This window comes from Microtus oregoni, unplaced genomic scaffold (genome assembly GCF_018167655.1).
Source record: "Microtus oregoni isolate MIOR12 unplaced genomic scaffold, Mior012 000005F_ref0000423, whole genome shotgun sequence".
Lineage (NCBI taxonomy): Eukaryota > Metazoa > Chordata > Mammalia > Rodentia > Cricetidae > Microtus > Microtus oregoni.
The window spans coordinates 15115843-15138466 of NW_024543064.1; the positions used below are offsets into that span (position 1 = coordinate 15115843).

Sequence of the window (22624 nt, forward strand, 5' to 3'; positions counted from 1 at the left end):
CATATTCACTGTGGGGTGAAAAGGGCCAAGGAAAAACACCCTGCCCCTGAGTAGACTCAAACATGGGCTTGAAATCCCACCAATCCCTAGCCACCCTGAAAGTTCTAGGCCCACAAGAAATCCTATATAAGCTCCAAATCCTGTTCAATTTGCTGCTGTTTCTCACCCTAGAAGTAGTCACGCTCCTGGAATTTTCCTTCCCAATAAATCTTTTGAAGCGGTTTGTTGTGTGTGTGTGTGTGACACTTTTGCCAGATTGGAGCCCAGCTTTAGCATTTGCCCAAAGCCAGGCCAAAGCAGAGCTGTTACACTCCATCAACACTTTCTCCTAGTAAGCAGAGATCTAACACTTGGCAGGAGCAGGACCTTCACTGGGGAAACTCTCCCCTGCTGGAGTAGAGCTCTTACACCTGCATTGGGGAAACCTTTCCCTGGAGCAGAGCTGTAAGCGCCAGGCTTACGTGACTTTGTGGTGTTCTTTGGCTCCCAGCGGCTAGGACACCTTGCTAATCAGAACAACAATGCTCACATTGGCTCCACCGAATGGGCCTTATATTAGTGTTCCGGGGGAAGAAAGTGCTGAGTCCCAGGGGTAAGGAAGGCTAAGGTTTCAGAAGGTAATAGGCAGTGAGAAGACCCGAGAGCTAAAGGAACAGGAGGTGGCTCTGATGAAGGCATCTGCCACTAAGCAAGATAACCTGAATTCAATTCATGAGTCCCACAAGGTGGAAGGAAAAAAAATCAATTCCCACAAGCTGTCCTGACAGCCAGACAAAGTGTTGCACACTGACAGAAATGCACAGAATAAAATGTTAAAAAGACAGTAAAAAGTAGGAACAGAATGGAATGTTGGACTAGCCTATGCAAAGTTCATATCAATATGAAGTTAACAGGCTTGCACATCCAGGGGCTCTGATGAGCCACTGTTGGTGGCAGGTCCTAGAATCCAGAACATTCCCTACGTCAGCACCATCAATCTACACAAAATCGTGTCCTTACTCCTTTCCATAGGACCCATTCTACACCTGCATCCCAGGGATATACATTTTATCAGGATTAACACACAGGGTCAAGAAGCAGCCTTCATAGCTTTGTCTCCCTGTCACAATGGGACTTCTCACCCAGGTACCGGGCCCTAGCAACTACCTGTCTGTCATAAAGACCTGAGTTGTGCTTTTCATTTGAAGAGAAGCAACTAACAGAAGGTCACTGCAATTCAGGATGAACAAGGTTGGTCCCTGACGAGATGGCTGAAGTAAGGGGAACTACAATTTAGGGAATGGTACGTGGTAGTTGATGTAGTACAACTTCATGGTTAAGACCAGCATGGACACAGGGAGCTCAAAGCCATGTTGGCCTACACAGAAAAAAAAAGCTTGCTGCAAGAAGGCAAGTGCTACCACTGCTCCTATCACTTACGGTAGTTACAGCCACCAATTATCAGCACAAAATACAATTATGTCAGAGTTACATCAAACTAATTTTTAATTTACTCATTTAGCTGACTTGAGCATAGCTCATGGAGGTCAGAGGACAAGGAGCTTGTCCTTGTCTTTCAGCATGTGGATTCAAGTGGAAGCCAGGTCGCTTGGTCAGGGCTGCAGATTCTTAGGTTCTGAAGTCTTTCTCAGGAACTTCCCAGGGAACTCAGCCCAGCACTAGCTTTAATAATGAAGTGGTTTTGCTGCTTTTCTGTGTTCCTGTAAATTCTTTAGACTGTGAAGAGACTTCACTCTCTTGTCGCAATCTGGTAATAAGAATTAGGAGTGTGGCTGCCAGGCGAGCCTCAATTACAGAAGGATGCTTTTCCGCCTTTCCACACTCTGGACTCGGTGTGCATTCCCCTCTAGTTTGGACCAGTGTGTTCAGAGTACAGGGTTCAGGGCTCAAGTGACATAAAAATGAGAAAGCATTTCACCTGCTGAAGAGGGGCAACTCATTGTCACAGGCGTATACATAAACAGAGTAGAATGTTCCAGCAATGGAACTCTCACAGGGTTCCTACCCTAGACACCTGGCTTTCAACCCTTCTCACCATCCTTTTCTCCTCATTTTAGTTTTCCTCTTAGCTCTCTGCCCTTCAGTCAGCACTAAATCACAGTCCTCACACTCCCAACCTCTGGGCCTCTACCAGGTTTCTTTAGGCAGTGTAAATTATTTTGTCCTCCCCAGTGACATTTTTGTTTGTTTCAGAAATTCCCATGGGATTCTAGAGAAAAAAAATATCGATTTATCTTGGAAACAAGGATAATATGGGTGAGAAAAGAGAAATTTTACAGTGAAGACTGCAGGGCATGATGGCAAATGTCTTTGATTCCAGCACTGTGGAGGCAGAGGCAGGTGGCTCTCTGCGAGTTTGAGGCTAACCTAGTCTATATTGTAAATTCCAGGACAGCATGGCTTGTCTAAAACAAGACAAGAACACCCACCACAAATGGCGACTGCATAGATAACTGCAAAGAATCTCATCAATGGGGAGATGCATGAACGCTGCCTGGGAGAGAAGCACTCAGGATGCTGCTTCTGAGGCTCCTGTGAGGTTGGTAACTGCTTCATGTTCAGTTTAAAGCTTTTCAGGGCTGAGCTTCGGAAACAAAAATAGGATAATAAAAACGAAAGGTTCAGCCTTATGTTCTACCAAAAATAGATAACTAGATCTAACTAAGAGTTTTTACTTCTTGCTCTAACATTATTCCTCAATAAGGCTAATTAATGGGTGACATCTAGGTGAATTCTATTGATGTTTTCAATAAACACCTCGTATTTTCTATTTTTAAATTTTGCTAATTTTATCTTCATTTTTTTCCCTTCCTTTGAATTTAATAATAGTTTCTGAAGGTGGATGCTGAGACCAAAACTATGAAGATATTATTCTTTCAAAATATATACAATTATTGGTTTAAATTTCTATATAGTTGGGTGGTGGTGGCACACACCTTTAATCCCAGCACTCAAGAGACAGAGGCAGATGGATCTCTGAAGTTGAGGCCAGTCCAGTCGACAGAGTTCCAGGACAGCTAGGTCTACATAAAGACCTTTCTTGAAAAACCAAAACAAAATACATTTTTTTCATCTAAATAATCAGCACTGCAATATACTATGCAGAATAGTATCACCCAAAATGCTCATATCACAGCCCTACGACATCATGTATGGCAGTGCCCTTGCAGATGTGGTAAAATCAAGCATCTTCAGATGGACAGGATGCCCATTATTGCCAAGTAACCAAAAAGGCGTTTTAAGATAAAGGAGGCAGGAGGACCGAGGGAGATGTGTGCAGGAGGACTGCACAGCAGGAAACAGTAACTAAGAAAGCAAAGGAGAGGCTCCCCCATGAGAACCCCAGAGATCTGGGCCTCTGGGAAGCTCCCGTGCATGCCATTGTGGACTTCTGACCCACAAAATTGTAAGATAATAAATACCCACTGTTCATAATAAATTTACAACAGCTGCTGTAAAACAGCATGAAAAACATTCCAGAAAACCTGCCATGTTGGGTTCTCATTCTGCTACAGATGAAAATGTTTGTACACTTCCCTTTGGCTTTTCCTCTGACCTACCAGGAAGTAATGGTGCCTGGATTCTAAGTGCTGGAAAGAATTGCAGAAGTGGTATTCTCGATGATTTCCAAACTAAATTGCTCCATGGCAAGAGAGAACACCTGCTCTAACTTAAAGCTTAAGGAATTTAAGATACTGATTGTGCTCGTACGACAGAGGACAGCTTGTGGCAGCTGGTTCTCCACCATATGGTCTCTGGAGGGAAGCAGGTCATCAGTCTTGGCGACACATACCTTTAACCATTGAGCCAACTTACAGACCCAACTAGAATACTTAATTAAGACTTTTTAGCCGGGAAGTGGTGATGCATGTCTTTAATCCCAGCACTTGGGAGATGGATCTCTGTGAGTTCGAGGCCAGCCTGTTCTGTAAGAGCTAGTTTCAGGACAGGCTCCAAAGCTACAGCAAAACCCTATCTCCAACAAAACAAAACACAACAAACAAAGAAACAAACAAGAGACTTTTTAAATGAACCGAAACGAAATCCATCTTGGTAAATTTGTCATGTGCACTTGAAAAGAATGTATAACACATGTTTTAAGGCTTTCCCACTAGAATTTCTTTTTAATTTATTTTATGCATTGGTGTTTTGCCTGCATGTTTGTCTGTGTGAGGGTGTCAGATTCCTTGCAACTAGAGTTTCAGACAGTCATGAGCTGCCTTGTGGGTACTGGGACTTGAACTCATGGGTCTTCTGGAAGAACAGTCAGTGCTCTTAACCCCTGAGCCATCTCTCCACCCCTCATATGAGAGTTTCGGGGTTTTTTTGTTTGTTTGTTTGTTTTAAGTCCAAATAATTAAACTTGACAGAGTAGCCTGCTCTTTTTTCTACACCATTTCTGTCTTTCGTTTTGCTAGTCTTGTCAAGTCTGTGTATTCCCTTCCTGTCAATTCGTGGTCTCCACAGTCTGGACATAATGAAACAGTGACAATAACAGCACAGACAAGGACAACTGGTTCAACCAGACCGTAAGGTATGGGTAAACTGGACCTCTGTTTCTCTTCTTCTTGAGTTATGTCTTTTCAACTAACTTACTGGAAAATTCTACCAAATATTTGAGGGAAAAAACAAGTATGCAGTTCTATTTCATCCTAGGAGGTCATTACATAAATATATAAATATGACAATTAGCCAGAAACAACACTGGCATGAATTTAGATGCAAGAATAAAAAAACGAATAAAAGCAAACAAACAAAGTTTCACAGGCAGAAATTCAACAATAAACACTGCCATACAAACCTTCTGATTTCAAGTTACTGCCCAGATTCCATGGTGGAAGGAAAGAAAACAACTCCTGAGAATTGTCATCAGACTGCCAGAGATGGACCATGGCACATGTGGTCCCACGTGCAGACACACAAACACATGCAAACACAGTAAGACAAGCAAAAGGAAAAATTGATTTTTAGATCAGGATCAAGTTTTATCTCAGGAAATCAAATTTGGTTCAATACTTAATACTAAAAAGAAAAAGTAAATAAAAAAAGAAAGCACTAAGAACATCTCAATGGATGGAGGAAGAACACTGAACAAATTCTATTTATATGCCAAAAATAATTTCTCAGCAACAAGAAAAACTCTCCAACTAACTGGGTACAAAATAGTGAGTGTGTGCTTGATTCATGCAAAGGAAGAAAACAGGGATAACTAGAGGGTCAACTGTGTTGACAAATAAATTAAAAATATCAAATCTAGTTACAAATGTGTTGAGAAAACATAAAACTGGTAAGAGGGAATAAAGGGGATGGCTCAGGACCTAAGTTCGACCTTGAGATCTCATTAAACAATGTATGGAAGCCAGGGACAGTGACACAAGGTTTTAATGCCAGCACTCAGAAAGCAGAGGCAGCCTGATTTGTGTGGAGAGTTCCAGGATAGTCAGAGTTACACAGATAAGAGTCTGTCTCAATCCCGAAACTCATTAAAAAAAAAAAAAAGTTGTTATTTGACCTCTACAAGTGTGTAATTGTGCATGTGCATGCATACATGATTGATGTATGTGTGATTATACACACAACAAGAATAAAAAGCAAGGGGCATAGAGAAATGGCTCAGAGATTAAGGGCACTAGTTGCTCATCCAGAAGCCCTGAGTTCAAGTCCCAGCACCCATACAGTGGCTCACACCATATAGAATGAGATCTGGTGCACTCTTCAGTTTTTATTTTTATTTATTCGTTTGTTTTTCAAGACAGGTGTTTTTCAGTAGCTTTGGAGTCTGTCCCGGAACTAACTCTTGTAGAGCAGGATGACCTCAAACTCATAGAGATCCACCTGCCTCTGCCTCCCGAGTGCTGGGATTAAAGATGTGCACCACCACCACCACCCAGCTAAGATCTGGTGCCCTCTTTTTTCATGCAGGCATACATGCAGGCAGTATACTGTATACTTAATAGATATTAATAATAACTAATCTTAAAAATAATAAATAACCTTTAAAAAATAAAAAAACTAGTTAAGTGAGCTTTATCAAGGTTTTCATGATGAGTTCAATATTGGCATTTCTCACACCAACAATGAATGAGAACAGACATAAAAGATGAACGAAAGTGCTCAGCAGTTAAGAGCATGTGCTACCCACTCATGAAGACCCAATGTTCAGATACTAAAACACACATAAGAAGCTGAGTATCTATTGTGTCAGGACAGAGAAAACGCTGGGAGGAAGCAAGAAAGCAACATGGTAGAATAAAGGCAATAAGGCTACCAGGCAGAAAGTAAATGAATAAAAATGGATTAATTTACGTTATAAGAGATAGTTAGAAAAAAGCCTAAGCTATTGGCCAACCTTTGATAATTAATAAGTCCTGTGTTGTGATTTGGGAGCGAGAAGGAATAACAGAAAACACCCACCTACAAATGGTGCCCAACGTCTGGCCACATATAACTACACAAGACCTGAGAAAATTTAAAAAAGGTTCGAAATACACAAAAACAAGAGTCAAATGTGGCTTCCTAGTCTCATGTCTCTCATGCTGGCTGCAGTACAGAGAGAGACATGTCTCTCAGCAACTGCCTACATGTTTGAGCCGCTAGTGTGTCATGAGCTGAGCGACATGCGTATTTTAAGGCTTTGTTCATGCAGACAGAAAAGGTTACAAATATACAGTAAAGCAGATTTACATGGGAAAAACCTCTTGATAGGTTACAATGTGTTTAACCATGTGTGTAAGCTTAAAAATAAGCAAGTGGGTATAGACAGTCATATTAAAAATAATAAAGTCTTTAAAGAGAGAGTAAAGTGATTTAAAAAAAGGCCACGTATGGATGGAAAATGTACAAGGAATTTGGATCCTATATGATGGCTTAACTTTGAATTTTTATATATAATGTACAAAAAAAACCCAAAAGAAAACAACAACAAAACAGCTGCTGAGAGACACTGGATTATGGAAACCGGAAAATTAAAAGAACCTATATATTTTAAAAATGTCTTAAGTATGGGGCTGGAGAGATGGCTCAGTGGTTAAGAGCACCGGGTGCTCTTCCACAGGTTGTGAGTTAAATTCCCAGTAACCACATGGCTGCTGGCTGAGTAGCCTCACAGACCACTTTAGCCAGGGCTTCCAATAAGCCCTGCACTTTCCCATTGCACAGAGACTGAACAACAAATAATATAGCAAACTATACCAGGACTTAACCATTATCCCAATTTTCCCAGGGGCTCCTAAAGATACCAGCACTCCCGGGCAACAGAAAGCAGTCTAGAGAACAAGAGACCCACATTCCCAAGAGGTGGAGTAGATGGCTAATGGTCATTCAATGGGTTATAGATGTTTGGGATATTTTTTTTTTTTTTTGAGGGGAGAGTGTGGCTGGTTTTACAAGCTATTACTGATCACATTATAGAAAAAAGCCGAAGAAGTCAGACTCAAGAATTTCCTGAAATAAAGGATATAGTACAGAAATGAAGGAATAAAGAGGTAGATTATTGAGTCTACACTTACACAATCACTAGTCTCAAATATTTGACACTGTTATGGACGTCTCTACAGTAATAAAAATTACGGTTTTTATTTATTGATCTCTACATTTTTCTCTGCCTCAATCCTCCTCCAAGGTCCCCATGCTCCCAATTTACTCAGGAGACCTTGTCTTTTTCTACTTCCCATGTAGATTAGATCTATGTAAGTCTCTTTTAGTGTCTGCATTGTTGTCTAAGTTCTCTAAGATTGTGGTTTGTAGGCTGGCTTTCTTTGCTTCATGTTTAAAAACCACCTTTGAGTGAGTACATGTGATAATTGTCTTTCTGTGCATGGGTTACCTCAATCAAAAAAATGTTTTTTTAGCTCCATCCATTTTCCTGCAGAATTCAAGCTGTCGTTACTTTTTTCTGCTGTGTAGTACTCCATTGTGTAAATGTACCACATTTTCCTTATCCATTCTTGAGTCAAGGGGCATTTAGGTAGTTTCCAAGTTCTGGCTATGACGAAGAAAGCTACTATGAACATAGTTGAGCACATGTCCTTGTGGCACGATTGAGCATCCTTTGGATATATACCCAAAAGTGGTATTACTGGGTCTTGAGGAAGGTTGTTTCCTAATTTTCTGAGAAATCACCACACTGATATCCAAAGGGGTTGTACCAGCTTGCATTCCCACCAGCAATGCAGAAGTGTTACCTTTTCCCCACAACCTCTCTAGCATAAGTTGTCATCAGTGTTTTTGATCTTGGCCATTCTTACAGATATAAGATGGAATCTCAGAGTTGTTTTGAATTGCATTTCTCTGATGACTAAGGATGTTGAACATTTCCTTAAGTGTCTTTCAGCCATTTTAGATTCCTCTGTTGAGAGTTCTCTGTTTAGGTCTGTACTCCATTGTTCTATTGGATTATGTGATCTTTTGGTGACCAATTTCTTGAGTTCTTTGTATATTTTGGAGATGAGACCTCTGTCTGATGTGGTGTTAGTAAAGATCTTTTCCCATTCTGTAGGCTGTCGTTTTGTCTTGTTGACCGTGTCCTTTGCTTTACAGAAGCTTTTCAGTTTCAGGAGGTCCCATTTATTGTTTCAGTGTCTGTGCTGCTGGGGTTATATTTAGGAAGTGATTCCCTGTGCCAACGCGTTCAAGTGTATTTTCCACCTTCTCTTCTAAATTTTTTTTGTTTTTTTTTTTTTGGTTTTTCGAGACAGGTTTCTCTGTGGCTTTAGAGCCCGTCCCAGAACTAGCTCTTGTAGACCAGGCTGGCCTCAAACTCACAGAGATCTGCCTGCCTCTGCCTCCCAAGTGCTGGGATTAAAGGCGTGCGCCACCACCGCCCAGCTCCACTTTCTCTTCTATAAAGTTCACTGTTGCTGGCTTTATGTTGAGGTCTTTGATCCATCTGGACTTGAGTTTTGTGCATGGTGATAGATATGGGTCTATTTTCATCCTTCTACATGTTGATATCCAGTTATGCCAGCACCACTTGTTAAATATGCTTTCTTTTTTCCATTTGATATTTTTTTGCTTCTTTATCAAAGATCAGAAATTCGAAGATGTGTGGATTGATATCTGGGTCTTCTATTTGGTTCCAGGTTATTTTGTATACTGTATAATATATATATATTATATATATTACACATATATATATTATACATATATACTATACATATATATATTATACATATATATTATACATATATATATATATTCATTCTTGTTTAAGGTATTGTACCTATGTAGCTCCTTTTAAAAGGTTATGCAATGTTTTAGGCACTGAAAGATATTTAGGATAATAAATACAGGTTAGTAGTTAGTGATCTAAAACTATCAAACTTATAGGCATGTTAGGTATGTTTTCAAGGTTATATAGAGATATAGATAGGTGATCTACAATCACTTCAAAAGCCTATAGAATACGGTATTTAAAAAGCTTTAATAGGCCGGGCGGTGGTGGCGCACGCCTTTAATCCCAGCACTCGGGAGGCAGAGGCAGGCGGATCTCTGTGAGTTCGAGACCAGCCTCGTCTACAGAGCTAGTTCCAGGATAGGCTCCAAAAACCACAGAGAAACCCTGTCTCAAAAAACCAAAATAAATAAATAAATAAATAAAATGCTTTAATAACAGGCTTTTCTTGACAATGAGACATGTATGCTCCCGGAGGCACCAATCTAAGCCATAAAAGAATGATGGATTTCAAGTAACCTCCATATGGAGTTTCTTTCATTATGGCAAAAATCCATCCTTTCAGGCAAAAAACTGCCCTTGCCACGAAAGGCTGACAGTTTTCAAACTGGACAAGCAGAACACAAAAGAAAGAGACTGCCAAACTTTGCTAAGACAGAGTAGGACAGTCCTTCAAAAATTCCTGCTTCACAGAAAGGTATGTCAGATATCATAAGCCTGTAGGCTAAAGATATATGCCCCAACATTATTGAGAAACACTGGGTGACTGTCCCATCAGCCAAATATCTATGTGGTTTTGAAAGTGGCTTGCAGTGCACTTTCTGTTCACACAGGCAATAGTATATCCTTCTGAGGTCTTTGGTCGAATGGAAGACTAGATAGCTATACATATAGTTTTCTTTAATAATGATAATAATAGAAGGTAAACTAGGTATAAAACTTTGGATTCACCAAAACAGGATAAAGAGTGTAATATTTTCTTCAAAACTGCCAAATACAAATGGACTGAACATGGTAAATATAATTCTGACCTGATAATTGTTATAATTATTTATAGTTTTATTATGCAAAGAGTTAAAACCTTTCCTCTTTAATTAGATAAAATGGGGAAATGTGGAATATCTCTTTATGTGAAGATATTTTATTGTGACTGGTTTAATAGAAAGCTAAATGGTGAATAGCCAGGCAAGATTTTCAGGGCAGAGAGAACACAGGAAAGAAGGGCAGAGGCCAGACATAGAGGAAGCAGGAAAGCAATATGGAAAGAATAAAGGAAGAAACCCATGAGGCAGAGAGTAAATGGACAAAAATGGGTGAAATTATAAAAGCTAGTTAGAAACAAGTCTAAGTTTTTGGACCAAGCTTTCATAATTAATCTCTGTGTGGTTATTTGGGGGCTAGCAGGCAGGACAGGTAAAGTCTGCCTACATGTATCACGCAAATGCATTTAAATTCAAGCTCCAATGGTACTGGCATGTACGTGTACCTACCTGTACCCACACAGGCATGCACAAGCAGGGTTTCTGACACGATAAAAGGTAGGAGACTTACACATTATACTTTAAAACACTGCTGAGACAGTGACTTACATAAGTAAAAAAAACACTATACTGAAGATGATAAGCCCCCAAATTACCAGATGTCAGTTAAGCTTCAACTGAATGAAAATCAACTAGGTCTTGTCTTACTTTTTTTTTTTTTTTTAACCAGGCAAGTTCCTGCTATGGAGCTTAAAGTGACCAGGAACTCTGCGGTAAAGCAGGGTATTTGTTTATATACAAATACACACACAGGAAACAAACAAACAAACAAAAAAACAAAACTCAGAACTTAAAAAAATCAAAATAAACTAAACCAACAAACCAACCAATGAGCAAACAACCAATGGAATGAGGAACTTAACAATATCTGACGTGAAGACTTAGCACATACCCCTGCTAATCATGCCCGTGCAGTGCTAACGTGAGTAAAGGATCCACAGTCAGGCATGGAGGCACATGCATAGAATCACTGACGTCTCACCTCAGAGACTGGGTTATGGTGCTAGGGCAATGAGAAGAAATTAGAAAATCCTGAAACATGTAGTACACAATGAGGTAAATGGACATAGGGCCTTGATTACTAACATACCTAACATCATAGATAACTTACAGAATTAAAAATGTTAATAAAACTGAAACTGCAGGGATTTATGAAATGTAAAGAAGCAGCATCCCCCCCCCCCACTTCCACCCCAAAGACAGGATTTTTCTGTGTGGCCCTGGCTGTCCTGGAACTTGCTCTATACACCAGGCTGGCCTCAAACTCAGAGAACTACCCACCTCTGCCTCCCAACTGCTGAGATTAAAGGCATAATACACCATCATCTAGCTAAAAGAAATTATTTCCATTTGTGTGTGTTTGTGTCTGTTGTGTACAAGCTCATGTGTGTGTATTTGCATGCAACAACAGGTGGCTGAATTCCTTGGAGCTAGAGTTGTAGGCATCTCTGGGATGCCTGGCTTGTTTGGGATCGAAACTTGGGTCTTCTGGGCAAGCAAGCACGTCAAGGTAATAAATATGGCCATGTTCTTGATGTTAGATTGCCTAACAAGAGTAAATGGTTGTGAAAATTAAATATGTGAAGTAGTTTTATGTAAACATCATATCACAACTATATTTCAAATGACAGTGTTCGGGAGTCTGAGTGGTTCATAAAACATTGCATGCGTGAAACCTAACAGCATGCTCACAGACAGTGGATTTCCTTTTATGAAAAGAAAGAGTCTGTGCATCAAGTAGTAGGCACCCAGACACCTTGGTCCAATTTCCTTTGATTTCTGTTGCTTTAAAATTTTTGTTGTAATGGCTGGTAAGATGGCTCAGCGATTAAAAGTACTGGCTGTTCTTCCAGAGGTCCTGAATTTAATTCCCGGCAACCACAACCACATGGTAGCTCACAACCATCTATGATGAGATCTGGTGCCCTCTTCTGGTGTGCAGACAGAACATCGTATACATAATAAATAGATAGATAGATAGATAGATCTTTATTAAATGACAAAAATGTCAACTAGAACAAATAACCATAACAGTAATGCCTATCTCAACTAACGCCTGCTCCTGCCACGGTGAACTTTGTCTACAGTATAGAAGTCTTGGGTGTATTTAACTATCTTCCTGCCCAGACTCCTCTACATAATCAAAACAGACAAGCACATTTATACACTGCAATAATGACTGTGCAAGCTTCCTGTTCACTTAAGAAAATGCCCCCTGGGGCTGGAGAGACAACTTGGTGGTTAAGAACACTTGCTTGTGCAAACCTGCAGCACTGAGTTTAGATCTCAAAATCTACGTATCAGGCCAGGCACAGCACAAACACCTGCAATCCCAGCTCTGAGAGAGGTATCTGACCCCCTCTTTTGTATACACCGGCTTTTTTTTTTTTTTTGAGACAGGGTTTCTCTGTAGCTTTGGTGCCTGTCATGAACTAGTTCTTGTAGACCAGGCTGGCCTCGAACTCCCATAGATCTGCCTGCCTCTGCCTCCCAAGTGCTGGAATTAAAAGAATGCGCCACCCTGTCCAAGCTGTATACACCATTCTTTCTTCAAGACTTTCTGGGTTGAAGTTTTTTTTGCTACAAAGCCACACACAAACTACATGCACGTGCACAGATGCACACAAATACTCCTCCAATGATACTGTTACTCCTGAGAATGTAGCAACAAAATTAAACATAGCTTTCCCCTTATATATTTACTATATTGCCACATATTTTCACCAAAATTTAAATTTATATTCTAGCTCACATATGATGCTTCTTTTTCTTCTATTCTCACAAGTATTCCATAAAAAAGTTATTAAATAAAAAATATTAGAAAATGAGGGCACCGGGCATGGTTAATAGCAGCACTCTGGAGGCAAATGCAGGCAGATCTGTAGGTTAAGGCTAGTAGAACAGTTCTGGACAGCTAGAGGTAGAGATATTGTATTGGGAGGGGGGAGGGAGGATGATAATCTTTCCTATTTTTATAACTACATCCTTTTTCTGTAAATTTACTAGTTATGTCAAATATCGAATATGCAATTCATTTATTTCCCTTAAGGAGTAAGACAATTTATTATTTATATCTCCTATGAAATCTTAGTTTGATTTTCTTTTCACTGGCAACTGTTCTGTATACGTAATTTTTATTTCTTGTCTACTGATGTCCTTTTTGGCAGGACAAAATACTCAATTCTAGTAGCTATAACTTTATTCAGAGGTTTCTCTAGTGAGTATGTGCTACCTTTGAAAACTATGCCATCAGGGAAACTGAGAAGGACAAGTGCTTCTGTCCTACACACAGCAGCGACAACTGGGGGGAAGACTTAGCCCCTGAAAAAGCCAGGGGAGGCCATGTCATATTTAACTGCAACACTTAGAAGGCTGAGGAGAGCAAGCCCAAAGCCAACTCAGGCTACACTGAAATCCTGCATCTAAGCCAGGAAGCACACCTCCCAGAAAAAACTGCTGGGTGGGCGAGCTACTATTCTGTTCTAGTTACAGATTATGAGATCAAAAAGAAAGGATATTAACAAACCTTCCTAGGGGAAGCCCAATAGTAGGTTCGTTTCCGTTGTTGACAGGGCTACCCTGATGGACAGCAGAACGGACATGATATGGTGTGCTGTAACGGGTGTCAGCTACCCTCAGGAGACAACTGTCATGACACAAAACTGAAAAAGGGGGCATCTGATTGACACAATATTGACCAACTGTTTAACATTTTAACAAAATACTAAAATACCTGAAAACTCCCAATAAAACTCAGGTAGACACTATTTGATAACTGATGGTACACGTTGTTAATTCCAGCATTCAGTGGAGTATAGAGAAGGAACTTGTCAGTCTACCAACTAAATAAAAACTAGCCTTCACTTACACAGTGAGTTCATGTGAGAACCTGGTTCAAAAAGAAAGAAAAATTTTCTCCTAATTTTCATTAGTAGATGATCAGACAGCTTATTTCTTATTTTGGGAGGAGGGATTTAGGTACATGAAAAACAAAGAGAAACCAACTTATCAAGGTGTGGGAAGTGGGTGTGTCCCACAGAACGGCAACAAAAATGTGTGGAACAGACAGAGAAACATGATTTCTATTTCCAAGAACACAAAGTTAATAACTTTAAAAATTTGCCTGTGTGATTCTCTCTTAGCCTATCTGTGTGGGTTCTGCGGCTCTAACTCAGATCTCCAGGCTTACACAGAGGCATTTCACTCACCCTTGCACAATTATGATTGAATTCAGCTATTTTGTATTCAGAACTAAATTAGAATTCTAAGCGCAGTAAGCCTTTGACACGGTTCAGCTCTTACAGCAGAAATCATCAGATTCTCATTTTTTTCTATGTTATCTGTTCTGACCAAACCCAGGTGGTTTGGTGATTTATCCTCAAAGTCCCGACCTGCACTTAAAGACTTGATAATAAACCAGGTGTGTTTTGTACCAGCGCCCTTGCTTGTACTCTGGGGGTGCCGCTTTGGAACTCATCAATCTGTGTCATGGAAAGCTCACGTCCCTGAATTGCCACAACTGCTGTATTAACATCCATTTCAAACAGTCTGCCTTCCTGCTGCTCCTGGAAACAGGCCGTGTGGTTCATCCAAACGTGTTGTTGTTTTAGGTAACTGATGTAGTGATGAAAATGTGTACAATTTGTATTTAGCCAATTTAAAATTACTCCATAGGAAATCGCAAATGTACTTAGTTATAAAGAAAAATTAAATGTATAAACAATCTCATTTTTCCTCTGATCCAAAATTGTGTAGGGCAATTTATTTATAAAGCAAATATAAAGGCCAAAAAGGTTAATGTAATTTTGACACAGAATAAGCAGTTAGAGAGCTCACATCATGTGACTGAACAGAATAAAGACAGAAGAAAGGAGGCCGGAGGCCACTGGTACATACTCAGAGAGAACTGATAGCAGAAATGCCGCGCCAGCTCAGCATGGACTTTCTAGAAGCTGACCTCAGTCCCTCAGTGTGCCTGAAGCACAGTTGCTGGGCTCCAGGCCATGATAGGGCCATAGGACTGCCACTGTAGCGGTTAGTCACCCGTCATCAAACTGGACTCCAGCATGAGCAGCTGGTCACTGCTGCATCGATGGCCTGCAGCCCGGGACAGCAGCAGCATGAGGAACTCACACAGGCTTCTGAGCCTCTCTCTTGCGTCATTCAGCCCATTCCGTCTATCTGTCTGGCAACTCTGGCTGTTTCCCCAGACTCTGTTGGCTACATGGCTGAGATTGGCGTTAACCTTTCATTTCACACAATGTTTCTGCATCTGTTTGGGTGTCTGAACTGTCTGAATTCAATGTCCTTATTCATCTCTATCCTCAGAATTAGCTGTGACATCCGCAGAGTTAATCACGACGTCCTTCAGCCTACTTTCCTACCAGGCGCCACGTTCTGCTCTCCACCTTAGGACTGTTTCAAGTAACAATTTCAGATGACTGGCCTCTTGTAGTTTTTTACAGTTTTAAAGGAACTAATTCTGAAATGAATTTACTTTTACAAAAGTGAAACCACCAAGGTACTTGACTTAGGACCCCTCTTCAAGACCCTTCACATAAGCTCAAAATTTAGCTTCTATTTGGTATCAGATCCATTTTCTGCTCTATTGTGCCAAAATGTTCACCACACTTCATTGTGTCCTTGCTATTCTTCACAAAGATTAAGTGTGTTATATGAGTTTAAGCATTTTAATGGAAAAGGATTTATTTTATTGATCACGTCTAATACAGATGCTTACTGAAGATGCAGGAACAAATAAACCAACAATCAAAAGCACATCTAGGGCAGTGGCCACTTAAGTCTTTGTGCCACCCAGCTAGAATTTGTTCAGCACAGTTTTAGAGCAAGGAAACTATATTGCACAAAGAATAACCTAGGAAGTAAAAGATGGCATGGGAAGGAAGCCCAAAGGTTTTAACTACAAACCCTTGTCCTTCCCATGTATCTCACAACTTTGCTTTGCTCCTGTGAAAGTTCCTTAGAATTCCAGCTGCACTTCGTCTCTTCCGCTCTGTAACTTGTGGAAGATGGGACAGGAAGTGCAGCAAAGGAGAACAGAGTGAGGAATGTTTTGTCTGTTGGCTGATACACATATGTCAAATCAATAAGCAAATGAAAAGTTTGCTACAGCACACTTAGCAAAGAGCAGCCCATTGAGTGACTTTGTCACCAGTGAGAACACAGATCATAGCAGCGAGACATTTGGCGAAGTCTACATATTATTACAGGACTTCACAGATTCTTCGACTAAGTACTTCTGTGCTTCTTTTACCATCATCAAACTGACTGCAGCTTAAGGTAAATCTAGTACAGATGCAGATATATGGATCTTGACAGCACCAACTTATAACTCAGAGAAGAGACTCCAAGACAAATAACTAGCTTTCCCTCTACAATGCTCTTCATCTCTGAATGAGAGGATTCCTGGGAACATGGAAAAATGTCCCATTTGCTCATCTAAGTTCTGGGGCCTACAACGTGGAGGCTGCAAAGACCTTCAGTCAAATGAAGCTTCACAAGCCCGAAACTCCTGTGGCTCTTCACCTTGTCCTTCCTGGAATTTACACACTTGTCTCTACAGAAAACCACTCAGAGGAAAGGAACGCCAGTCTCTTCTGGAGGTCAAAGGTCAGAAGATTAATATGTTACATGCAAATGAAAACCACCTAAAAAAATAAAATGAGGTTATTACTCAATTTAATCCCAGATATACTATAAAGTGACATGAGTGAGGATTTAATAATGGTCATAATTAGGCCACCAGGATTCTTGGCATTTTCTGACAATACAAAATTTGAGTATATTTCCCCCTGCTCTAAATTGTGAGTAAGAAGATGTAGCCAAAAAGGTATTCTAACTTATTTAAAACTAAACACCGAGGCCGGAGGCACTACTCGGGAGGCAAGCACATGACTGCATACACAGGACTCCAGGTCCAGCCCAGCACCTAACAACAAGAACATGTGCCAACAGCTGTCAGGAGGCCTGTGCTCCGTCACTAGACATGCAGAGAATGTCAGTACCACTTACTGCAATTAGAGCTGCTCAAATGATTGTTAAACCAACAGTATTAAATTATGAATCTAAGAAAGTAAACATTTTCTGCAATCCATTTATATGAAAATCTGACCTGAGGGGCTTGCAGTGAAGCCTGCTGAATTGAGCTTGAGCACCTGAACCCATAGTGATAGGAGAGAACCAACTCATGGAAAGTTGTCCCTGACTTCTCTCTCCTATTCACTCTAAATTAAATATATAAATCAAATATGACAAAATATAAAAATTATGTATGTACACACACATAACTAAGAATATATACATGTGAAACCAATTATACAAAATAGTTGGGTGGAAGGTAGGCAACATGGTTACTAACATCCTTGAGGTTCTGGCATATTTCATATGGAAGATTTTTCTGCGAAAATACATTTCAAGAAAATACATGTCTGCGAAGAAAAAAAGAGAAATTTGGACACAGGCTCTTGGTCACAGAGGAATACAATAACATACTCTAAGGAAGATATGTGGGATGCAGGGATGATCAACAGATGCATACATAGAAAGTAATAAAGGCTGAAGAGGGAGCTGGCTCAAGAGAAAATGGCTCAACAAAAAGCAAAACGACACAAGGACCCGTTGCATGCACAGGAAGCTGGGCATTATTTCTCCAAACACTGCCTTTCTGGGTTTGAGCACAAGGACCACTTCCAAGGCTGCTTTCCTGGCCCATCCAGGTTCCTCATTTGTGATGTCACTGAGTGTTGGTGGCTTTAGAATACTCAGCAGCTACCTCAAGACAAGGCTCTCAGATTTAGTGAGATGTAACTAGTACCAGTAAGAATTGTTTGGGAACCATAAAATCTGGGGCTGTACTTCAGGTAGTCAATAATGATGGAACTATAGCAACCTATTTCCCAAACTGCCAAGCCATTGCTCCCCTAAGACATTAGAGTTCCTGTCCAGCTGTTTGCTTTCCCAACCCCTGACAAGCATTCCACTTTGTTCTGGATATTTCCTAGAAATGAAACCATGTTTTATGAAAATGAAAACATTTTCAAAGGTCTGGTTTCTTCTGAAGCAGAGCAGATGCCAGCTTACTGTGCTTATTGTAATGTTAAAATGACATAATGTGTACAAAAACCTTTAATCAAAGTCACATCTCCATAGGGAATATTCTAGAAGATGTTGCAATGCAAGATTTTTCAGTCCTGGTCCTGGTAGTGCACACAGCTTTGATCAAAGTACTTAGGAAGCAGAGGCAGGCAGATCTCTGTGAGTTCAAAGCCAGTTTGGCCTACACAGTAGTTTCAAGCCAGCCAACAGTAAAGTGTTTCAGTGTCTTGTTTCCAATTTTTTTCCGAAAAGGTATCAATTTCACTTGTTCCGTGTGATGTCACTGAGGTATTATCAAATAACTGACAGACCGCTCAGCAGGCATACACTGAGAAGTAACACACTTTTGCTGTGGGACAATGGTCTTGTACTTAGTAAAGTTTTGTCACTTGTATTTTAATAAAACGCTGATTGGCCAGTAGCAAGGCAGGAAGTATAAGCGGGGCGACTCGGCAGGAAATAGAGATAGGGCAATGAGAACAGAATTCTGGGAAGAGAAAGCTCAGTCTACAGACAAAGAGGAAGCAAGATGAGAACACTTCACTGATAAAGGTACCAAGCCCTGTGGCTAACACAGGCAAGAATAATGGGTCAATTTAAGATGTAAGAATTAGTTAATAGGAAGCCTGAACTAATAGGCCAACCAGTTTATAATTAATGTAGTAGACCTCTGTGTAATTCATTGGGACAAACGGCTCCAGGACTGTCAACACATGTTACTTTAACAATTTTCTGAATGAAGAAACACAAACTCAGGGCAAAGGAATGAAAAAGGCTATGGCTCAGGTGTTTCTGTTATTTACCTCCACACATTACTGCTGAAGTTTAATCAAAACCAAGAGAAGCTGTATTTAATCATATACTAAAAGAAACACGTTTGTGCTTTAAAATCCTTAGAAACAGTGCTGTGGCTTCTGTACAGGGTGAAGACAGCAGTGGAAAGCTGGGCATCATTTAAAGACAAAGAAATTATATTAGGCTGTCTAGAAGAAGGTATGATAGCAATAGATCTGTGGCAGGAGGATCAGGAGTTTATAAAGTCATCATCAATTACACAATGAGTCTGAGGGTAGTTTGGGCTTCATGAGACACTGTCTCAAAAAGCCAAAAGCCAGCATAAAGATTCCCAAGACCACAAAGGAATACCCAATTAGCAAAGGGTTTGGTGATCAAGTTCAATCAGCATAAAAACATCTGGCTACTCTCTGACACTTGTTTGAGTCTAGAAAGACAGACACAAACAATTTTCACTTTATGTGGGCAGTCATTCTTTAACCCCAATTATGCAGAACTGCAGCATCCTGATGCACCTACGACCCCCACCTGGAACAAGGCAATGGAGTACAAGGTCCACTTTTACCAAGTTTATCTATTAATCAGTCAGGACAAACCAAGTGGCACCTGACTTTTCAGCACTGGGAATTGCTGATAACCAAAAGAAGTGCCTATCAACCACAGGGCATATTCATAGCCCATATGAACCCACTGTTCTAAGGAAAGTGGTTCAACTGCCAAGTGCACAGAGCACAAACCACACAGCCTAGGGCAGAGCTGCAGAGGACGATTGTGCGACTCAGATAAGTCAGCACTTATATATTCTGAGCTGCCAGTCAAGTGGGAAGTGCCAGGGAAACTTTGGTGTTTGATAACAATTTCAGGCTGGAGAAATGTCTCAGTGGTAAGGAGGATTGGCTGCACCTACACGGCAGTTCACAACCATCTGTAACTCGGTGACATCATCTCATCACACGCATGCATGTGGCACACATACATATATGCAGGCAGACCTTATACTCATAAAGTAATCTTAACATTTTTTAATTGATAAAAATTAAATCCAATCATCAGACCTAGGTGATACTACATTAAAAAAGAGTTGGTGAAGACTGTAAGAGTTTCAGAATAAAAACAAATATAGAAAAACTTAAGGCAGGGGGCTGGAGAGATGGCTCAGTGGTTAAGAGCACTGATTGTTCTTCCACAGGTCCTGAGTTCAATTCCCAGCAACCACATGGTGGCTCACAACCATGTGTCACAACCATCTGTAATAAAATCTGGTGCCAACTTCTGGCCTGCAGGGATACATGCAGGCAGAACATTGTAAACATAATAAATAAGTCTTTATTAAAAAAAAAAAAAAAACTTAAGGCAGGAGTGGTATACCGTCCTGATAGGCCAGAAGTCACTTTGTAGAGAGGGTAGCCTCAAGTTCGAGGGTGACCGGACTTCCTGCCCCGATTCCTGAGTGCTAGGATTACAAGTGCACACTATCACTCAAAGCCAGTGAAAAAGATTCAAGTATCTAACAAACAGAGCAGCTGGAACCTGTGGTGTCCTGAGGGCTCTTTCCCCCAACAGCTCTTCATGGCAGACATTTAGTTGTGGACTGGTCAAGACAGGATTGGGAGCTACAGACCACGCTGGTTTCCATGCCAGCTTCAAAGTAACAACGAAACTCTTGAGGAAATGAGTTTAAAAACAAAACAAAACAACAACAACTCAACATGTATAGAGACATATACCTTGGAGGCAATTAGTATATTTGGGAACTCTCATTTGCATTTTTAGACAATGGAGTAACTCTTTTGCAGGCTGTACTAAAAAACAAGCATACCACTGAAGAAATCAGACTAGGAATTTCTGCATTCATTCGATGTTTCTGGAAGTCAAGGAAAGTAGCCAATTAAAAAATAACTCCATCACTGTCTCTTCTTCATGGTCAGCAAGCATAAAATCATTAAGGGCAAAACGGCTTACCTGGGGCAGGGCTCCTTCTTGAATTTAAGTTCTGAGAATCCACAATCTCTTCTGCTTTCCCAACTACTTTTGCCTCCGTTTTGTTCAGAGTCTCATTTCCATCCTCTCCAAGGCAAGTCCTTATGTTCTCTCCCTCTTCAGCAACTCTCTGGACCACAGGGGCAGCAACAGGAGAACGAGCAGAGCAGGCAGAAATGACAGGAGTGCAAGGAGGAGAAGTTGGGGGAGTTGGAAGAGCTGGTGAAAAGGAAGGCAGCGTGGAAGGGGTAACAGGAGTTGCGGTACACTCCACTTTCATTTCTTCCTGGGGATATTGCAGAATCTCCAATTCAAGAGTCAATGGCAGCACTTCCTGTTTTACCATGTCCACAATGCTTTCCTTGGCTGGCAATTTTTCACCAACTCCATTCATTTCATTAATTAGATTAGTACTAGAAATCAGCTCAAGATTGTGAGGTGCTACACTACAGGGGTTCTTGCATATATCATTGTCATCTGTTAGTGAAGGGGCTGATGTAGCTGTGCAAGATGTGGGGCTGGGTACAGGAAGTGCATCTTCTTTTGAGGGAGGATGTTCACATTTGTCCTGGAGAACAGTAGTGAATAGTGGCTGGCTGCTCAGGGCAGCGGAAGTGGGGGAAGGAAGTGGAGGAAGGGTGGCAGGTGATGAAATCCGAGGAGGCTCTGGGGTAGGCCCTCCTGCAGTAGTCTCAGGCACTTGGCCTGCTTGCTCTTTCTTCTCCCCACTAAGGACAAGCCGAAGGACTGTGGAAGGAGACTGGAACACTGGATCTGGTTTTGGTTTTTCTTCTGAGGAAAAAGAAATAAAGAATTTTAAGAATGATTTTGAATCGCAGATGACACAGTACTACCTTAGACCAAGTTCACAGGCAGCAAAACAGAGACTAAAGTATTAGACTCCAAAAATACTGTCCTGTTTGTTTCTAGCCACGCTTACTAGTACTTCGTCTCCAGGTCACCAGACACTTATTTTCAAGGAAAAGAGGGAATCAGGTCCCCAAATGATGAGTCACAAACGAGCACACAAGGAAGACTCATAAAAACTAAAGTTAAATCTTTCCCATTGTGACACAGTCTTACTAGGTACCCTGTGCTCATGATCCTCTTGCCTATGGAATGCTGGGATTACAGGCATGTGCCACCCTATCCAGCCAAGTTCAACCACTTTTTACAGTAAAACTTTTATCTCTTCTGTATTTTATTCCCTGTGACTATTAAAAGCACACAACTGTCTGGCCATACCAATTTAAAGGCAAATAATTAAGAACTTGTTATAAACTCCATTTTAATGACCAATGACATCAAGCACCTGAACATGGAAGATAGTTTCAAAACTCACTTCCATTTCTCAGAACAGCTTCTAACCAAAACAACAGCGGTGTGGAAACAGAATCAATTGTTTAAGTAAGCCGTTCCAAAGTTAACAATCACATAAATCAATCTGAGAAAAAGAACACTGGACATCTCTATGCGGGAAATATATAAAAACAATCTGTGTTCAGAAAAAGTAAGATCAAGA

At 40.7% G+C, this 22624-nt stretch overlaps 1 protein-coding gene across 20 annotated transcripts in view; it reads right to left on the minus strand.

Moving 5' to 3' along the window:
• Eif4g3 (eukaryotic translation initiation factor 4 gamma 3) overlaps positions 1–22624 on the minus strand; it is a 230594-nt gene that overhangs the window by 73839 nt on the left and 134131 nt on the right. For all 20 annotated transcript variants that reach the window (XM_041652793.1, XM_041652792.1, XM_041652786.1 and 17 more), the window contains one exon: positions 21085–21894. In XM_041652793.1, coding sequence (XP_041508727.1) covers positions 21085–21894 — 810 coding nt within the window. The remainder of the gene's footprint in view (positions 1–21084; positions 21895–22624) is intronic.